Below are 18,154 nucleotides of genomic sequence, written 5' to 3' on the forward strand. Positions count from 1 at the left end.
CTGGTCTGGAGATCAACCTACCCTCCTGTAGGTTTACACCAGGGCTCTCCAACCCTGTTCCTGTTCTGGAGATCTACCTACCCTCCTGTAGGTTTACACCAGGGCTCTTCAACCCTGTTCCTGTTCTGGAGATCTACCTACCCTCCTGTAGGTTTACACCAGGGCTCTCCAACCCTGTTCTGGAGATCAACCTACCGTCCTGTAGGTTTACACCAGGGCTCTCCAACCCTGTTCCTGTTCTGGAGATCAACCTACCGTCCTGTAGGTTTACACCAGGGCTCTCCAACCCTGTTCCTGTTCTGGCGATCAACATTAACCTTCTGTAGGTTTACAACAGTGCTCTCCAACCCTGTTCCTGTTCTGGAGATCTACCTACCCTCCTGTAGGTTTACACCAGGGCTCTCCAACCCTGTTCCTGTTCTGGAGATCTACCTACCCTCCTGTAGGATTACACAAGGGCTCTCCAACCCTGTTCTGGAGATCAACCTACCGTCCTGTAGGTTTACACCAGGGCTCTCCAACCCTGTTCCTGTTCTGGAGATCAACCTACCCTCCTGTAGGTTTACAACAATGCTCTCCAACCCTGTTCCTGTTCTGGAGATCTACCTACCCTCCTGTAGGTTTATACCAGGGCTCTCCAACCCTGTTCCTGTTCTGGAGATCAACCTACCGTCCTGTAGGTTTACACCAGGGCTCTTCAACCCTGTTCCTGTTCTGGAGATCAACCCACCCTCCTGTAGGTTTACAACAGTGCTCTCCAACCCTGTTCCTGTTCTGGAGATCTACCTACCCTCCTGTAGGTTTACACCAGGGCTCTCCAACCCTGTTCCTGTTCTGGAGATCTACCTACCCTCCTGTAGGTTTACACCAGGGCTCTCCAACCCTGTTCCTGTTCTGGAGATCTACCTACCCTCCTGTAGGTTTACACCAGGGCTCTCCAACCCTGTTCTGGAGATCAACCTACCGTCCTGTAGGTTTACACCAGGGCTCTCCAACCCTGTTCCTGTTCTGGAGATCAACCTACCGTCCTGTAGGTTTACACCAGGGCTCTCCAACCCTGTTTCTGTCCTGGAGATCTACCTACCGTCCTGTAGGTTTACACCAGGGCTCTCCAACCCTGTTCTGAAGATCTACCTACCATCCTGTAGGTTTACACCAGGGCTCTCCAACCCAGTTTCTGTCCTGGAGATCTACCTACCATCCTGTAGGTTTATACCAGGGCTCTCCAACCCTGTTCCTGTTCTCTCCAGGAACAAGGTTGGAGTTCAAACCTACAGGAGGATAGCTTTCTAGGAACAGGGTTGGAGTTAAAACATATAGGAGGGTGGCTCTCCAGGAACAGGGTTGGAGTTAAAACCTACTGGAGGATAGCTTTCTAGGAACAGGGTTGGAGTTAAAACATATAGGAGGGTGGCTCTCCAGGAATAGGGTTGGAGTTAAAACCTATAGGAGGGTGGCTCTCCAGGAACAGGGTTTGAGTTAAAACCTACAGGAGGGTTGCTCTCCAGGAACACGGTTGGAGTTAAAACCTACAGGAGGGTTTCTGTCCAGGAACAGGGTTGTAGAGTCCTGTGTAAACATACATTTACATTTTAGTCATTTAGCAGACGCTCTTATCCAGAGCGACTTACAGTTAGTGAGTGCATACATTATTTTTATACTGGCCCCCCGTGGGAATCGAACCCACAACCCTGGCGTTGCAAATGCCATGCTCTACCAACTGAGCTACATCCCTGCCGGCCATTCCCTCCCATACCCTGGACGACGCTGGGCCAATTGTGCGCCGCCCCATGGGTCTCCCGGTCGCGTCCGGCTACGGCAGAGCCTGGATTCGAAACCAGGATCTCTAGTGGCACAGCTAGCACTGCGATGCAGTGCCTTAGACCACTGCGCCACTCGGGAGATAAGACCTACAAGACGCATCTCTCTAGGAACAAGGTTGGAGTTAAAACCTACAGGAGGGTATCTCACCAGGAACAGGGTTGTAGAGTCCTGTGTAAACCTACAGGAGGGTATCTCACCAGGAACAGGGTTGTAGAGTCCTGTGTAAACCTACAGGAGGGTATCTCTTCAGGAAAAGGGTTGTAGAGCCCTGTGTAAACCTACAGGAGGGTATCTCTTCAGGAACAGGGTTGTAGAGCCCTGTGTAAACACATAACTGACACTCATACACAATAGAAGCATGTAAACATCTGTGTCAACATGTTGACCTCATGACCTCTGTATTACCCCTGTTGACCCCTGCCCTCTGACCCCTGTGTAGATAAGACAGGACCTGAAGGCCAATGGGATCCGAGTATACCCTCAGACTGAGTACGACGAAGATCCAGAGGACAGGATACTCAACGACAAGATTAGGGTAAGACACACACACAGGCACACACACACACAGACGCGCAGACATTCACAAGCATTCGTACAGGCATTCACAAACAAACATACAACCATGTGCGCACGCATTCATACACATGTACGCACACACACACACACACACACACACATATTTTACAAATAAGACTTGTAAGCAGTTTGGCAGTGATAGTCAAAGGAACTCACTGGCCAAACCAAAGCACATAACAGTACAGTTCTGGGACAAGGGTTTGGTGTCAACTCCTCTCCTGCCTTTCTCCTGTCTGGTCCTGTCCTGGTATTCCTCTCTTACCTTTCTCCTGTCTGGTCCTCTCCTGGTGTTCCTCTATTACCTTTCTTCTGTCTGGTCCTCTCCTGGCATTCCTCTCCTGCCTTTCTCCTGTCTGGTCCTCTCCTGGTAATCCTCTCTTACCTTTCCCCTGTCTGGTCCTCTCCTGGTATTCCTCTCTTACCTTTCTCCTGTCTGGTCCTCTCCTGGTATTCCTCTCTTACCTTTCTCCTGTCTGGTCCTCTCCTGGTATTCCTCTCCTGCCTTTCTCCTGTCTGGGCCTCTCCTGGTATTCCTCTCTTACCTTTCTCCTGTCTGGTCCTCTCCTGGTGTTCCTCTATTACCTTTCTCCTGTCTGGTCCTCTCCTGGTGTTCCTCTATTACCTTTCTCCTGTCTGGTCCTCTCCTGGTATTCCTCTCCTGCCTTTCTCCTGTCTGGTCCTCTCCTGGTAATCCTCTCTTACCTTTCCCCTGTCTGGTCCTCTCCTGGTATTCCTCTCTTACCTTTCTCCTGTCTGGTCCTCTCCTGGTATAACTCTCTTACCTTTCTCCTCTCTGGTCCTCTCCTGGTAATCCTCTCTTACCTTTCCCCTGTCTGGTCCTCTCCTGGTATTCCTCTCTTACCTTTCTCCTGTCTGGTCCTCACCTGGTATTCTGTGTGCAGGAAAACATTCCGTTTGCTGTGGTGGGGACAGACAAGGAACACCAGGTAAACGGGAACAAGGTCCTGGGCAGGAAAACCAAATGGGGCATCATAGAGGGTGAGTGTGTTTACATTATCAACAGATTATCATAGAGGGTGCGTGTATTTACATTATCATAGTGGGAGCACGTGTTTATATTATCAATACATTATCATAGAGGGTGAGTGTGTTTACATTATCAATGCATTATCATAGAGGGTGAGTGTGTTTACATTATCAATACATTAGCATAGAGGGTGGGTGTGTTTACATTATCAATACATTAGCATAGAGGGTGAGTGTTTTTACATTATCAATGCTTTATCATAGAGGGTGAGTGTGTTTACATTATCAACAGATTATCATAGAGGGTGAGTGTGTTTACATTATCAATGCATTATCATAGAGGGTGGGTGTGTTTACATTATTATAGATTATGTGTTTCAGGTTTTCAGTTTATTTGCCATAGGTAATACGTGTAGGCCTAGAGGCCTGGAGTACATACATGAACCAAAATTGGAGATTGATTGAGATTATTTTATTTTGTTTTGTTTATGAACACCTAATGATATGCATACTGAATAATAATAATAATAATAATAATAATAATAATATGATGCTGGTATATGCAGCACTGTTGTACATAAAATAAACTACATATTATATGTCTAAATATCCCTATAGTCTAATTCTGGAATCATGGGCTCAACTGCTGCCCTCTAGTGTTCGTAATGAGGAAGTTGCAGAGCAGGAAGCATACATGTATTACGAGAGAGAGTGAGAGAGAGAGAGAGAGAGAGAGAGAGAGAGAGAGAGAGAGAGAGAGAGAGAGAGAGAGAGAGAGAGAGAGAGAGAGAGAGAGAGACGGACGGCCGGTTGGTGTTCCATGGATCTGGTGTAATGACTGGTTTTAACCACTGTTTTAGTCAACCTGTATCTTTATTCTGTCTGTCCATAGTTGAAAACGTGGCGCATTGTGAGTTTGCCAACTTGAGAGATCTGCTGATTAGGTGAGTTACAGTTACACGTACAACCACTCACCCACACATGCATGTACACACACATGAGGCTTGGGGTTGTCTAGCAGTCCAAGCCGCTGCCTCTGGATCACATGTAGAATGTACCGCTGCCTCTGGATCACATGTAGAATGTACCGCTGCCTCTGGAGCACATGAACAATGTACCGCTGCCTCTGGATCACATGTAGAATGTACCGCTGCCTCTGGATCACATGTAGAATGTACCGCTGCCTCTGGATCACATGTAGAATGTACCGCTGCCTCTGGATCACATGAACAATGTACCGCTGCCTCTGGATCACATGTAGAATGTACCGCTGCCTCTGGATCACATGTAGAATGTACCGCTGCCTCTGGATCACATGTAGAATGTACCGCTGCCTCTGAACCACATGTAGAATGTACCGCTGTCAGCATGGGTTGGAATCCAGCCTAGTGCTCTTCCATCACACTCTCTCCTACCTTTCACCTCTTCCATCACACTCTCTCCTACCTTTCACCTCTTCCATTACACTCTCTCCTACCTTTCACCTCTTCCATTACACTCTCTCCTACCTTTCACCTCTTCCATTACACTCTCTCCTACCTTTCACCTCTTCCATTACACTCTCTCCTACCTTTCACCTCTTCCATCACACTCTCTCCTACCATTTACCTCTTCCATCACACTCTCTCCTACCTTTCACCTCTTCCATTACACTCTCTCCTACCTTTCACCTCTTCCATTACACTCTCTCCTACCTTTCACCTCTTCCATTACACTCTCTCCTACCATTCACCTCTTCCATTACACTCTCTCCTACCTTTCACCTCTTCCATTACACTCTCTCCTACCTTTCACCTCTTCCATTACACTCTCTCCTACCTTTCACCTCTTCCATCACACTCTCTCCTACCTTTCACCTCTTCCATTACACTCTCTCCTACCATTCACCTCTTCCATTACACTCTCTCCTACCTTTCACCTCTTCCATTACACTCTCTCCTACCTTTCACCTCTTCCATTACACTCTCTCCTACCTTTCACCTTTTCCATTACACTCTCTCCTACCTTTCACCTCTTCCATCACACTCTCTCCTACCATTCACCTCTTCCATTACACTCTCTCCTACCTTTCACCTCTTCCATCACACTCTCTCCTACCTTTCACCTCTTCCATCACACTCTAATAATAATAATAATATGCCATTTAGCAGACGCTTTTATCCAAAGCGACTTACAGTCATGTGTGCATACGTTTTTACGTATGGGTGGTCCCGGGGATCGAACCCACTACCCTGGCGTTACAAGCGCCGTGCTCTACCAATTGAGCTACAGAGGACCACTCTCTCCTACCTTTCAGCTCTTTCCAATAAAAATACTTTAAAACAACAACTGAACACACCCCTGTAGCTGAGGGCAGAGCAGCAGAGGGGCTAATGACAGCCCTACAGAGTTAACATACAGAGGGGCTAATGACGAACCTATAGAGTTAACATACAGAGGGGCTAATGACAGCCCTACAGAGTTAACATACAGAGGGGCTAATGACAGACCTACAGAGTTAACATACAGAGGGGCTAATGACAGCCCTACAGAGTTAACATACAGAGGGGCTAATGACAGACCTATAGAGTTAACATACAGAGGGGCTAATGACAGCCCTATAGAGTTAACATACAGAGGGGCTAATGACGAACCTATAGAGTTAACATACAGAGGGGCTAATGACGAACCTATAGAGTTAACATACAGAGGGGCTAATGACAGACCTATAGAGTTAACATACAGAGGGGCTAATGACAGACCTATAGAGTTAACATACAGAGGGGCTAATGACGAACCTACAGAGTTAACATACAGAGGGGCTAATGACAGACCTATAGAGTTAACATACAGAGGGGCTAATGACGAACCTATAGAGTTAACATACAGAGGGGCTAATGACATCCCTACAGAGTTAACATACAGAGGGGATAATGACGGACCTATAGAGTTAACATACAGAGGGGCTAATGACGGACCTATAGAGTTAACATACAGAGGGGCTAATGACGAACCTATAGAGTTAACATACAGAGGGGCTAATGACGAACCTATAGAGTTAACATACAGAGGGGCTAATGACGAACCTATAGAGTTAACATACAGAGGGGCTAATGACAGCCCTACAGAGTTAACATACAGAGGGGCTAATGACGAACCTATAGAGTTAACATACAGAGGGGCTAATGACAGACCTATAGAGTTAACATACAGAGGGGCTAATGACGAACCTATAGAGTTAACATACAGAGGGGCTAATGACAGCCCTACAGAGTTAACATACAGAGGGGCTAATGACGAACCTATAGAGTTAACATACAGAGGGGCTAATGACAGCCCTACAGAGTTAACATACAGAGGGGCTAATGACAGACCTACAGAGTTAACATACAGAGGGGCTAATGACAGCCCTACAGAGTTAACATACAGAGGGGCTAATGACAGACCTATAGAGTTAACATACAGAGGGGCTAATGACAGCCCTATAGAGTTAACATACAGAGGGGCTAATGACGAACCTATAGAGTTAACATACAGAGGGGCTAATGACGAACCTATAGAGTTAACATACAGAGGGGCTAATGACAGACCTATAGAGTTAACATACAGAGGGGCTAATGACAGACCTATAGAGTTAACATACAGAGGGGCTAATGACGAACCTACAGAGTTAACATACAGAGGGGCTAATGACAGACCTATAGAGTTAACATACAGAGGGGCTAATAACGAACCTATAGAGTTAACATACAGAGGGGCTAATGACATCCCTACAGAGTTAACATACAGAGGGGCTAATGACGGACCTATAGAGTTAACATACAGAGGGGCTAATGACGGACCTATAGAGTTAACATACAGAGGGGCTAATGACGAACCTATAGAGTTAACATACAGAGGGGCTAATGACGAACCTATAGAGTTAACATACAGAGGGGCTAATGACGAACCTATAGAGTTAACATACAGAGGGGCTAATGACAGCCCTACAGAGTTAACATACAGAGGGGCTAATGACGAACCTATAGAGTTAACATACAGAGGGGCTAATGACAGACCTATAGAGTTAACATACAGAGGGGCTAATGACGAACCTATAGAGTTAACATACAGAGGGGCTAATGACAGACCTACAGAGTTAACATACAGAGGGGCTAATGACAGCCCTACAGAGTTAACATACAGAGGGGCTAATGACAGCCCTACAGAGTTAACATACAGAGGGGCTAATGACAGACCTATAGAGTTAACATACAGAGGGGCTAATGACAGACCTATAGAGTTAACATACAGAGGGGCTAATGACGAACCTATAGAGTTAACATACAGAGGGGCTAATGACGAACCTATAGAGTTAACATACAGAGGGGCTAATGACAGCCCTACAGAGTTAACATACAGAGGGGCTAATGACAGCCCTATAGAGTTAACATACAGAGGGGCTAATGACATCCCTACAGAGTTAACATACAGAGGGGCTAATGACGAACCTATAGAGTTAACATACAGAGGGGCTAATGACGAACCTATAGAGTTAACATACAGAGGGGCTAATGACGAACCTATAGAGTTAACATACAGAGGGGCTAATGACAGCCCTACAGAGTTAACATACAGGTCAGCCTGGTTTCATGAGCTCCTAACGGTGACCTCTGACCAAGGGTCCATGGCCCTGTTGCATAAAACATCTTAAGTGTTTTCCTGAAGGATTTACCTTAAGGAATAATTTCCCCTTACCTAAGGGAATTGCTTAAGAGCGTTGCATAGAGCCCCCCAAACGATTTCCTTAAGTAAGGTCATACTTAAGCAGTTTTTCAGTAGTTTTGAAGGCATGTACGGCAGAAAGAGTCTCTGGTTAACATGGAGACGACCTGAGTCACGCCCTCTGCTAAAGGTTGTCTATGTCGTAAACGGCACCCTGTGCCCTTCATAGTGCACTACGTTTGACCAGGACCCATAGGGGCTCAGGTTAATAGGCCCCTGGTCAAAATTAGTGCACTATGAAGGGAATAGGGTGCCGTTTGGGACGCAACCATTGTGTCAGGGAGGAGGATGGTGACGGGGCTGAGAAAACATCCCAGACATGTTGTTTACAACCACTTAGCAGTGTTTCTTAGACTTCCATTACTAGTACACTTTCACACTGTAGTTACACTGTACCTGTTCTGATGCTGCATGGCAACCACCAAGACGTTAACGACAGCTGTAATAGAACACACTAACATCCATCATATCAGCTGTTTATCCTTCATCATCCATCATTTCAGCTGTTTATCCTTCATCATCCATCATATCAGCTGTTTATCCTTCATCATCCATCATATCAGCTGTTTATCCTTCATCATCCATCATATCAGCTGTTTATCCTTCATCATCCATCATATCAGCTGTCTATACTTCATCATCCATCATATCAGCTGTTTATCCTTCATCATCCTTCATATCAGCTGTTTATCCTTCATCATCCATCATATCAGCTGTCTATCCTTCATCATCCATCATATCAGCTGTTTATCCTTCATCATCCATCATATCAGCTGTCTATCCTTCATCATCCATCATATCAGCTGTTTATCCTTCATCATCCATCATATCAGCTGTTAATCCTTCATCATCCTTCATATCAGCTGTTTATCCTTCATCATCCATCATATCAGCTGTCTATCCTTCATCATCCATCATATCAGCTGTTTATCCTTCATCATCCATCATATCAGCTGTCTATCCTTCATCATCCATCATATCAGCTGTTTATCCTTCATCATCCATCATTCAGCTGTCTATCCTTCATCATCCATCATATCAGCTGTTTATCCTTCATCATCCATCATATCAGCTGTTTATCCTTCATCATCCATCATATCAGCTGTTTATCCTTCATCATCCTTCATATCAGCTGTTTATTCTTCATCATCCATCATATCAGCTGTTTATCCTTCATCATCCATCATATCAGCTGTCTATACTTCATCATCCATCATATCAGCTGTTTATCCTTCATCATCCATCATATCAGCTGTTTATCCTTCATCATCCATCATATCAGCTGTTTATTCTTCATCATCCATCATTCAGCTGTCTATCTACACTGATGTTTTTTGTGTTTTTGTCTACAACATTGTGTATTTTAACCTATTTACATAAATAAACATGCAAATAAAGACTGTTTTTGTGTTTGTCTGTGTGTCCCTAAAGGTCCCACCTGCAGGACCTGAAGGACGTGACCCACAACATCCACTATGAGACATTCCGCGTGAGGAGGCTGAATGAGAGTAACCTGACCGTCCACGGTCTGGCCCTGTCCTGCTTTCCCATGGAGAACGGGACCCACGGAACCAACGGAACCAACGGAACCTCGGACAGGAGCGAATCAGAGAGCCAACTCTGAGGGGGACCACAAAGTGCGTCGCACACAGCAGCAGCAGCTCCAGCTTCCTGTTTCCTGTTTTGACCTGCAATGATTGGTCAACAGTTTCCCCCAATCGGAACACACGAGAAAGAGAGCGAAAGGAAGAAAGAGGAACTTTTTTTTTAACAAAGGAGAGATTTTTTCGGTGGCCACCACACCTTCGATTTTGAAATAACATTTTATTGAGTTTTACTAAAGACATTATTGATAAGAAATGCATTTAAACTTCATATATGAATATATTTACTGAGAATGAGTTTATATTTCCTGGAAGCAGGGTCACTCAGAGCTGGAAGAGCAGAGAGAGAGAGATGGAGAGCAAGTTCTCAGGAGAGAGAGAGCAAGAAAGAGTGGATAGAGAGAGAGAGAAAGAGAGATGGAGAGAGATAGAGAGAGACAGAGAGAGAGACAGAGAGAGAGAGAGAGAGAGAGAGAGAGAGAGAGAGAGAAAAAAACAGAGAGGGAGAGGGGGAGAGAGAGAGTGAGGGATGGAGAGAGATAAAAACAGAGAGGGAGAGGGGAGAGAGAAAGGGGGAGAGTGAGGGGTGGAGAGAGATAAAAACAGAGAGAGAGAGAGAGGGGAGAGTGAGGGATGGAGAGAGATAAAAAAAAACAGAGAGAGGGAGAGGGGAGAGAGAGAGAGGGAGATAAAAACAGAGAGGGGGAGAGAGAGGAGGAGTGTGTTATGTGCTCAGACAATGTTATTTCGCTCTGGGTTGTATTCAATCAAACCTGCAATACCGATGTTTATGCAGTATCATTGTTTACACTTATACTACCGCTGGAATTCAGAAAACTGGAATCACCTGCCTGAGAGTGATATACAGTATCCTGTAGCTAACACAGCCACACCTCCTGTATTCTACAGTACCCACATCCATTCAGCCACACCTCCTGTATTCTACAGTACCCACATCCATTCAGCTACACCTCCTGTATTCTACAGTACCCACATCCATTCAGCTACAGCCTCCTGTATTCTACAGTACCCACATCCATTCAGCTACAGCCTCCTGTATTCTACAGTACCCACATCCATTCAGCTACAGCCTCCTGTATTCTACAGTACCCACATCCATTCAGCTACAGCCTCCTGTATTCTACAGTACCCACATCCATTCAGCTACAGCCTCCTGTATTCTACAGTACCCACATCCATTCAGCTACAGCCTCCTGTATTCTACAGTACCCACATCCATTATGGGTGTTATTTGGCTACAGGAGAAATTATATGGTCTATATCAGGGGTGTCAAACTCATTCCACGGAGGGCCGAGTGTCTGCAGGTTTAGGCTTTTTCCTTTCAGTTAAGACCTGGACAACCAGGTGAGAGGAGTTCCTTACTAATCAGTGACCTTAATTAATCAATCAAGTACAAGGGTGGAGTGAAAACCCCCAGACACTCGGCCCTCTGTGGAATGAGTTAAGACATATGTCGTCTATATGCTACTGTGTGAATACTGCAATGTGGCTTTGTTTGAATTCCATCCTGTTTCTCCATCTCTCAAAAGGATGGCAGCCTTTTTTAACACTGTATGAATACCGGCAGAGTTGTAGCCTAGCCAATGTGTGGCTTATGAACCTCTCTCTTTAACACAGGCATAGGCCTATAAACTATTCCGACGCTTCATTTAATACGCATGTTGACTTAAAAAAAAAAAAGAACATATATTTTTCCTGAATTTTTTCTTCTTCTTCTTCTTTAAAAAAAAAAAAACATTTTCCACCTGCTGTAAACGTTGATACACACATACATATCCATACACACTTGTTCATCCATACGTGCACAGTCCAGTTAACCTCCAAGGGCCTTTCTGTGTTGTGTATAGAGGGAGCGCTAGATCCCTTCTGTGTCCTTCCCCGATGGGCAGCTGTGCTGTTTGGAGAGAGGGCTCCACCTAGAGGCCAAGTGGAGGAATGACTGGAGTCAGAGAGAAGAGGGTCCAACTGTACTCTCACCAAAAGTGTCTAGGGTTGCAAAATTCCCAGTAGCTCTCAATGATACTATGTTATGGGAGAGATCAGAAATGACGCAGACAAGATTAGCTCATTGCAAGTTTACCCTCCTCTGTTTTATGGCTTTGGGTATCCCAAACTGTCACTTAGAGCCCCAAACTTCCTGTTTAACGTTAACATGTAAATGTGATGCTAGGGGGGCTGGTTTGCGGACACAGATTAAGCCCAGTTCATCCTATAAGCCTTCTCCATTGAAAGTGGTTCTCAGTCCAAGACTAGGCTTAATCTGTGTTAGGGAAACTGGCCCTATGATAACCATGTGTGTGTGTGTGTAGTTGCCCATTCAAAGCCTGTCCTGTCTTCACAGACTTGACTGCCTCTTCTTTAACTACTGATCAGCTCTCTGCTACACTTTAGATCAGATCATTAGATCATCATCCGTTGTTGTCCATTAAAAAGGTACATTCCTCTCTCATTTAGATACGTAGTATTGACATTGTACACAGCCTCTTCAGCTGTGGGCAGCCAATGGCTTACAGGCATCTTGTACATACAAACATAAACATGCACACACATACATTTTTATACACACACGCACGCACGCACGCACGCACGCACGCACGCACGCACGCACGCACGCACGCCACGCACACACACACACACACACACACACACACACACACACACACACACACACACACACACATACCCATGACATGACTATGTTTATGTTGTTGTTGATCTTCTGCCTCTGATGTTTTATACTGGTGTTCTGTACTAAGAACATATTAATAAACGCCGTTGATTTACCATGAAATGATCGTCACTGTTGAACCTCTGAGTGGTGAGCCCTGTGACTCACAATGACCCAGACAGGGAGAATCTCAATTGCATTTCCTTGATTCCTCAAGTCCTTTCTCCCCGCCTCCTTCTTGAAAACCCATTGGATGAGAAGGCCGAAAAGGAGGGACCTCTGACCTTCTCGTCCAATGGGTTTTGAGAAGGAGGCAAGGAGAGCGGACGCGAGGAATCAAGGAAATGCAATTGAGGTTCTCCCTATAAGGCCCTGTACACAAGTTGTACAGCTGATGTACAACGCATTTGGCACAACAGTTGTGATACAGTGGACAGTTTATCTGCATAAAAAGTGTTGGAGACAAAGCACAATGGTTGTGTAAACATGTTTTGTGCAGACAAACCTTCATATAAATATCAGTTGCATCACAACAATCATTGTTGTCAAATGTGTATAGAAATGCAGGCACGCACTACTGTGAGTTGCTTTGAATAAAAGCGTTTGCTAAATGGCAATGTAGGAGGATGAAAGCAAAGAGAGGAGGAATGCGGTTTAGTTTTGTACAACTTTTACTAAAACGGTGCAGACTGGAACCAAAACCATGTCGAAAACAACAACTGCTCTCTAACAAGGCACTGCAGCCATCCATTAGAATTACCACACCACTTCTCCTGTCATATCAAATCCATTAGATTCACCACACCACACCACCTCTCCTGTCAAATCAAAATCCATTATTCACCAAAACACCAGCTCTCCTGTCAAATCAAATCCATTAGATTCACCAAAACACCAGCTCTCCTGTCAAATCAAATGTTTCATATCATCACCACAGTATCAGTATTTACACAAAACAATGAGCAAAACATAATAAAAGAAACACCCCCCCCCCCCCCCCCCCCCCCTCTTCATATGACCTCTGTGTCACAAATAATAAATAGAGAGATAACAAGATGGTACCATTACATAGGAATGGAGGTAAGGAAGTGTTGCAGACAGACAGAGATATAGAGCAGGGTTATTCCTAAGAATAACATTGGCCTTTAAAAGCTGCATTGTCAAGAGCACTCTATGGATTGAACTCCGGCCCTAAATACCCCACAACGTCCCATAGAACAGTGTCCCTCCCAAGCCACCGTACAGTATTGGCAGATCCCTGTAAACTCAGTTAAACTGAAACAGTTGAATTGAAACAGTTGGCCTGACGCCAATGGAGACCTGGATAGAAGTTACATGTTAAGTCAAAAAAACGATTTTTCCCATTTATGCTCCATAGACATTCTGAATACCATGTTTCTGTCCTCTCTTCAGATGCTCTTCGTACCAGATCAGTGCAAACCAGTGGATAATTCAACACAGTGTCTGAAGACTGATGTATTTAACCCATGAACATGTTCCTCTGTGTGAATCAGAAGTACTTCCAACATAGTTTTATTGTTATAATTATTTTACAGTGTCTTATTCAGTACAGAGTTAACCTGTTGGGTTGGTCTCCATGTGAAGGAATACATCAAAAATGCCCCTGGACACTTCCTCTGTTAGACAGAAGGAGAGAGAGAGAGAGAGAGAGAGAGAGAGTTATAAAGATGGTGTCAGCTTGGTGCTTGGCCTTAACATAGGTACAGTAAGTCCAGTGTACAGTAGGGCTGTACAGGGTTGAGGTTGGGGAGTGATGGTGTCTTAGCTTGGGTACACTAATCCAGCCATTTTAGCTAACCGGACAATATGCAGCAAGCTAAGCTAACCAGTCCAGTTATCCTAGCTAAACTGACAGTATGCAGCTAGCTAAGCTAACCAATCCAGTTATCCTAGCTAAACTGACAGTATGCAGCTAGCTAAGCTAACCAATCCAGTTATCCTAGCTAAACTGACAGTATGCAGCTAGCTATGCTAACCAATCCAGCTAGCTTAGCTCGGGGTCCTGGATGTGTGATGAAAAAGACTGCTGAAAGAAAACATTCTGTGCTGGGCTCTCCCGGCCATTACAAATCTGTAAGCCCACAACAACGCCCTATTTTCACGGCACCCTCGAGATTCAATGTGAATTTCTACAATTGCAATCAAGTACTGTTGAAGTAAAGCTGGACACAAAAGTCAAGATAGCTATCAGAACAAAGATAGAATCACCTAGTGGACAACCAGCCACAGCTAAGAGATAGAATCACCTAGTGGACAACCAGCCACAGCTAAGAGATAGAATCACCTAGTGGACAACCAGCCACAGCTAAGAGATAGAATCACCTAGTGGACAACCAGCCACAGCTAAGAGATAGAATCACCTAGTGGACAACCAGCCACAGCTAAGAGATAGAATCACCTAGTGGACAACCAGCCACAGCTAAGAGATAGAATCACCTAGTGGACAACCAGCCACAGCTAAGAGATAGAATCACCTAGTGGACAACCAGCCACAGCTAAGAGATAGAATCACCTAGTGGACAACCAGCCACAGCTAAGAGATAGAATCACCTAGTGGACAACCAGCCACAGCTAAACAGACACAGTCGGGTGCCTCTGGAATGGCACCATATTCCTCCGCTAGATGTAGTGGACTTGTTCTATATAGGGAATAGGTTCCTCATATCCCTATTCTATTCCTTCCTCACATATTCCACTATATAAGTAATAGGGGGCCATTTCGGACTAGAACATAACCACTGACCAGTATCATGACCAACCTCCGCACAGCAAACCAACAGGCTCAGCTTTAAACTAGTCTGATTGGCCGACAGACTGTCTCAACCAATCACAATCCTCAGTCAATAAATAAATAAATAGATAAATACATTATGTACAGCACATCATCAAAGGTCAATAAATCAAAGTGGGACCAGTTGGTTAACAGCCTGGCCTGTAGTGTTTGTGTGAAGCAGAAGCCAGATAGTCAGAAACGCTCAAGCCCACTAAATAAATACTTAGCGTTAGGGGCATTGAGGCTTTTAAAGGCAATGTTTCCAGGTTTGGGAGATCCCCCTCACGGTAAACACTACATATGGCAGCTCAATCGGATAACGCCTTTAAAAGCTGAATTGGATAATGCCTTTAAAAGCTGAATTGCCTATAACCCGCTATCGGCTTGGGGGGGGGGGGGGGGGGGGGGGGGCCTGGCCTGCACCCCTATCTCACCCATATCATCCGTCACCTGCCTAGTAGCACACCTTCACCTCAGGGCCAAGTATACACTGTTATCTTTAGGACTGGAGCCGGAAAGAATGTTACAACAGCTGCCTGCCTGGGGGTCTGGGGGTGGGATGAAGTGTGTGTGTGTGTGTGTGTGTGTGTTGTGTGTGTGCCCTTCCCAGGCCGTACCAATGAAAACAACTGTTACAGTCAGCTCAACCTGGACGCAATTATGAAACAACTGTTACAGTCAGCTCAACCTGGACGTCATTATGAAACAACTGTTACAGTCAGCTCAACCTGGACGTCATTATGAAACAACTGTTACAGTCAGCTCAACCTGGACGCCATTATGAAACAACTGTTACAGTCAGCTCAACCTGGACGCCATTATGAAACAACTGTTACAGTCAGCTCAACCTGGACGCCATTATGAAACAACTGTTACAGTCAGCTCAACCTGAACGCCATTATGAAACAACTGTTACAGTCAGCTCAACCTGAACGCCATTATGAAACAACTGTTACAGTCAGCTCAACCTGGACGCCATTATGAAACAAACCCTCAGAAGGAAGCAAGCTGAGAACACAAACCCTCAGAAGGAAGCAAGCTGAGAACACAAACCCTCAGAAGGAAGCAAGCTGAGAACACACACCCTCAGAAGGAAGCAAGCTGAGACACACACCCTCAGAAGGAAGCAAGCTGAGAACACACACCCTCAGAAGGAAGCAAGCTGAGAACACAAACCCTCAGAAGGAAGCAAGCTGAGACACACACCATCAGAAGGAAGCAAGCTGAGAACACACAGGACTGCACAACTTGGTCTTCTGACAGAGCCGCCATCTTGAATGAGGACCACAAAGCATGCTGGGTAAAGGGCTCAGTCGCAGTAGTGGTCAGGGTAGACGTTGCTCATATTCACAGATCTAGGATCAGCTTGCTCTACCCACATCCTAACCTTGTCCATTAGGAGAAAGTCAAAATATCTGACCCTGTATCAGTTGTTAATAACAGTCAGTCGACCAGGTCTTAAATCTCCAATATAACAGCAGGTCATCACTCACTCCCTCTCTGTTGTGGAACGCCCTCAGCCTCACACAGGGCCAGTTTGTGTTGAGTTGATTCAGAGACACAACGACCGTGTGTGTGTGTGTGTGTGTGTGTGTGTGTGTGTGTGTGTGTGTGTACATTACTGTAACGGGACAGTGTAAACGGAGGTGCTGCCACAAAGCGTTAAGACGTTGAAGTAAGTCATGATGTCGGCAGGATGTCAGCAGGTAAAACCTGGTACAAAGGACTCATATGATGGTCCTCCTCTCCCATCTGACCACTACTAATATTAAACTGACACCAAAATGGAGTGGAGACAGAGTGGTTGGAAAGGCCAAGCTTAACCAATACAGAGTGGTTGGAAAGGCCAAGCTTAACCAATACAGAGTGGTTGGAAAGGCCAAGCTTAACCAATCAGCATCAGCTAGTGTATGTAAAGTGAAATAGAGTCTCTGTAGTCTCAGTCTGTCCTGACCCTGACCTCTGTAGGATCAGGTGACCTCCGGGTAGAATCATCAGGGTTTGACCCTGGTGGGGGTCGGCTCCAAAACCCCAGTGTTTCCTGGGTAGTGTAGTTTCCACACCTCATGTCCTAGTCCTGTACCGTAAATCTGTTTCCTTTTGCCTGCTGCCCTGAAGGCTGACGCCTCAGACACGTCTCCTCCCTCCACACAGGAATTCATTCACAGTTATCCTCAGATTCCAAAAATAATGTTTAAAAAAAATTAAATAATAGTAGTAGTAATATCAACAAAAAACAGAGAAATGAATCGTCAAAACAACGAGCAGGTAAAGCGTGCAGCTCTGGCGTTATTCTACAGAAGCTTTTTCTTCTTTAGTTCTTTGATAAGACACGGAGATGGATTAGAGGAGGGGGTCCGACATCACCCCATCATCACACACAGAGATGTCACCACGTCACAGCTAATTCTGGTCGTCAGGTGGAGTTACACAATTTGTGTGTGTGTGTACAGTATGTGTGTGTGTACAGTATGTGTGTGTGTGTGTGTGTTTGTGTGTGTGTGTGTGTGTGTACAGTATATGTGTGTGTGTGTGTGTGCAGTGTGTGTGTGTGTGTATGTGTGTTTGTGTGAGCAGTATGTGTGTGTGTGTGTGTCTTCAATGATCCTGCGTCGGACGTGTCCCAGACTTAATCCCTTTCTCCACTTGATTCCATCACAGCCATGTTAAACTGTCATATCTGGTCTGTACGGAAAATCCCTCCGCGCTCACATCCCTCCAATCACATCCCTCCGAGCTCACATCCCTCCAATCACATCCCTCCGAGCTCACATCCCTCCAATCCAATAAATTCCCTTTTCTTAGTTTATCCCTCTACAAAAAATTCCCTCTTTCCTGTAAATGTTCCCTGATGGATCCTGAAGCAGAGATCCTGGCTGGAACAGAGATCCTGGCTGGCTCCATCATCATCGTCACCATCATCCTCCTCTGCGTTC

General features: G+C 45.3%; 1 protein-coding gene across 1 annotated transcript; it reads left to right on the forward strand.

Moving 5' to 3' along the window:
• Positions 1–2,263: 2,263 nt before the first annotated feature.
• On the forward strand, positions 2,264–10,188 carry LOC311126745 (septin-12-like; the record flags this gene model as incomplete). The annotated part of the gene is made up of 4 exons (XM_084200732.1): positions 2,264–2,359; positions 3,303–3,399; positions 4,280–4,331; positions 9,562–10,188. Coding segments are annotated over 4 exons (438 nt in total), but the record flags the coding sequence as incomplete, so codon positions are not given.
• Between the last annotated feature and the right edge of the window lie 7,966 nt (positions 10,189–18,154).

The sequence above is a fragment of the Coregonus lavaretus genome (assembly GCF_964263955.1).
Source record: "Coregonus lavaretus genome assembly, contig: HAP1_SCAFFOLD_8926, whole genome shotgun sequence".
Lineage (NCBI taxonomy): Eukaryota > Metazoa > Chordata > Actinopteri > Salmoniformes > Salmonidae > Coregonus > Coregonus lavaretus.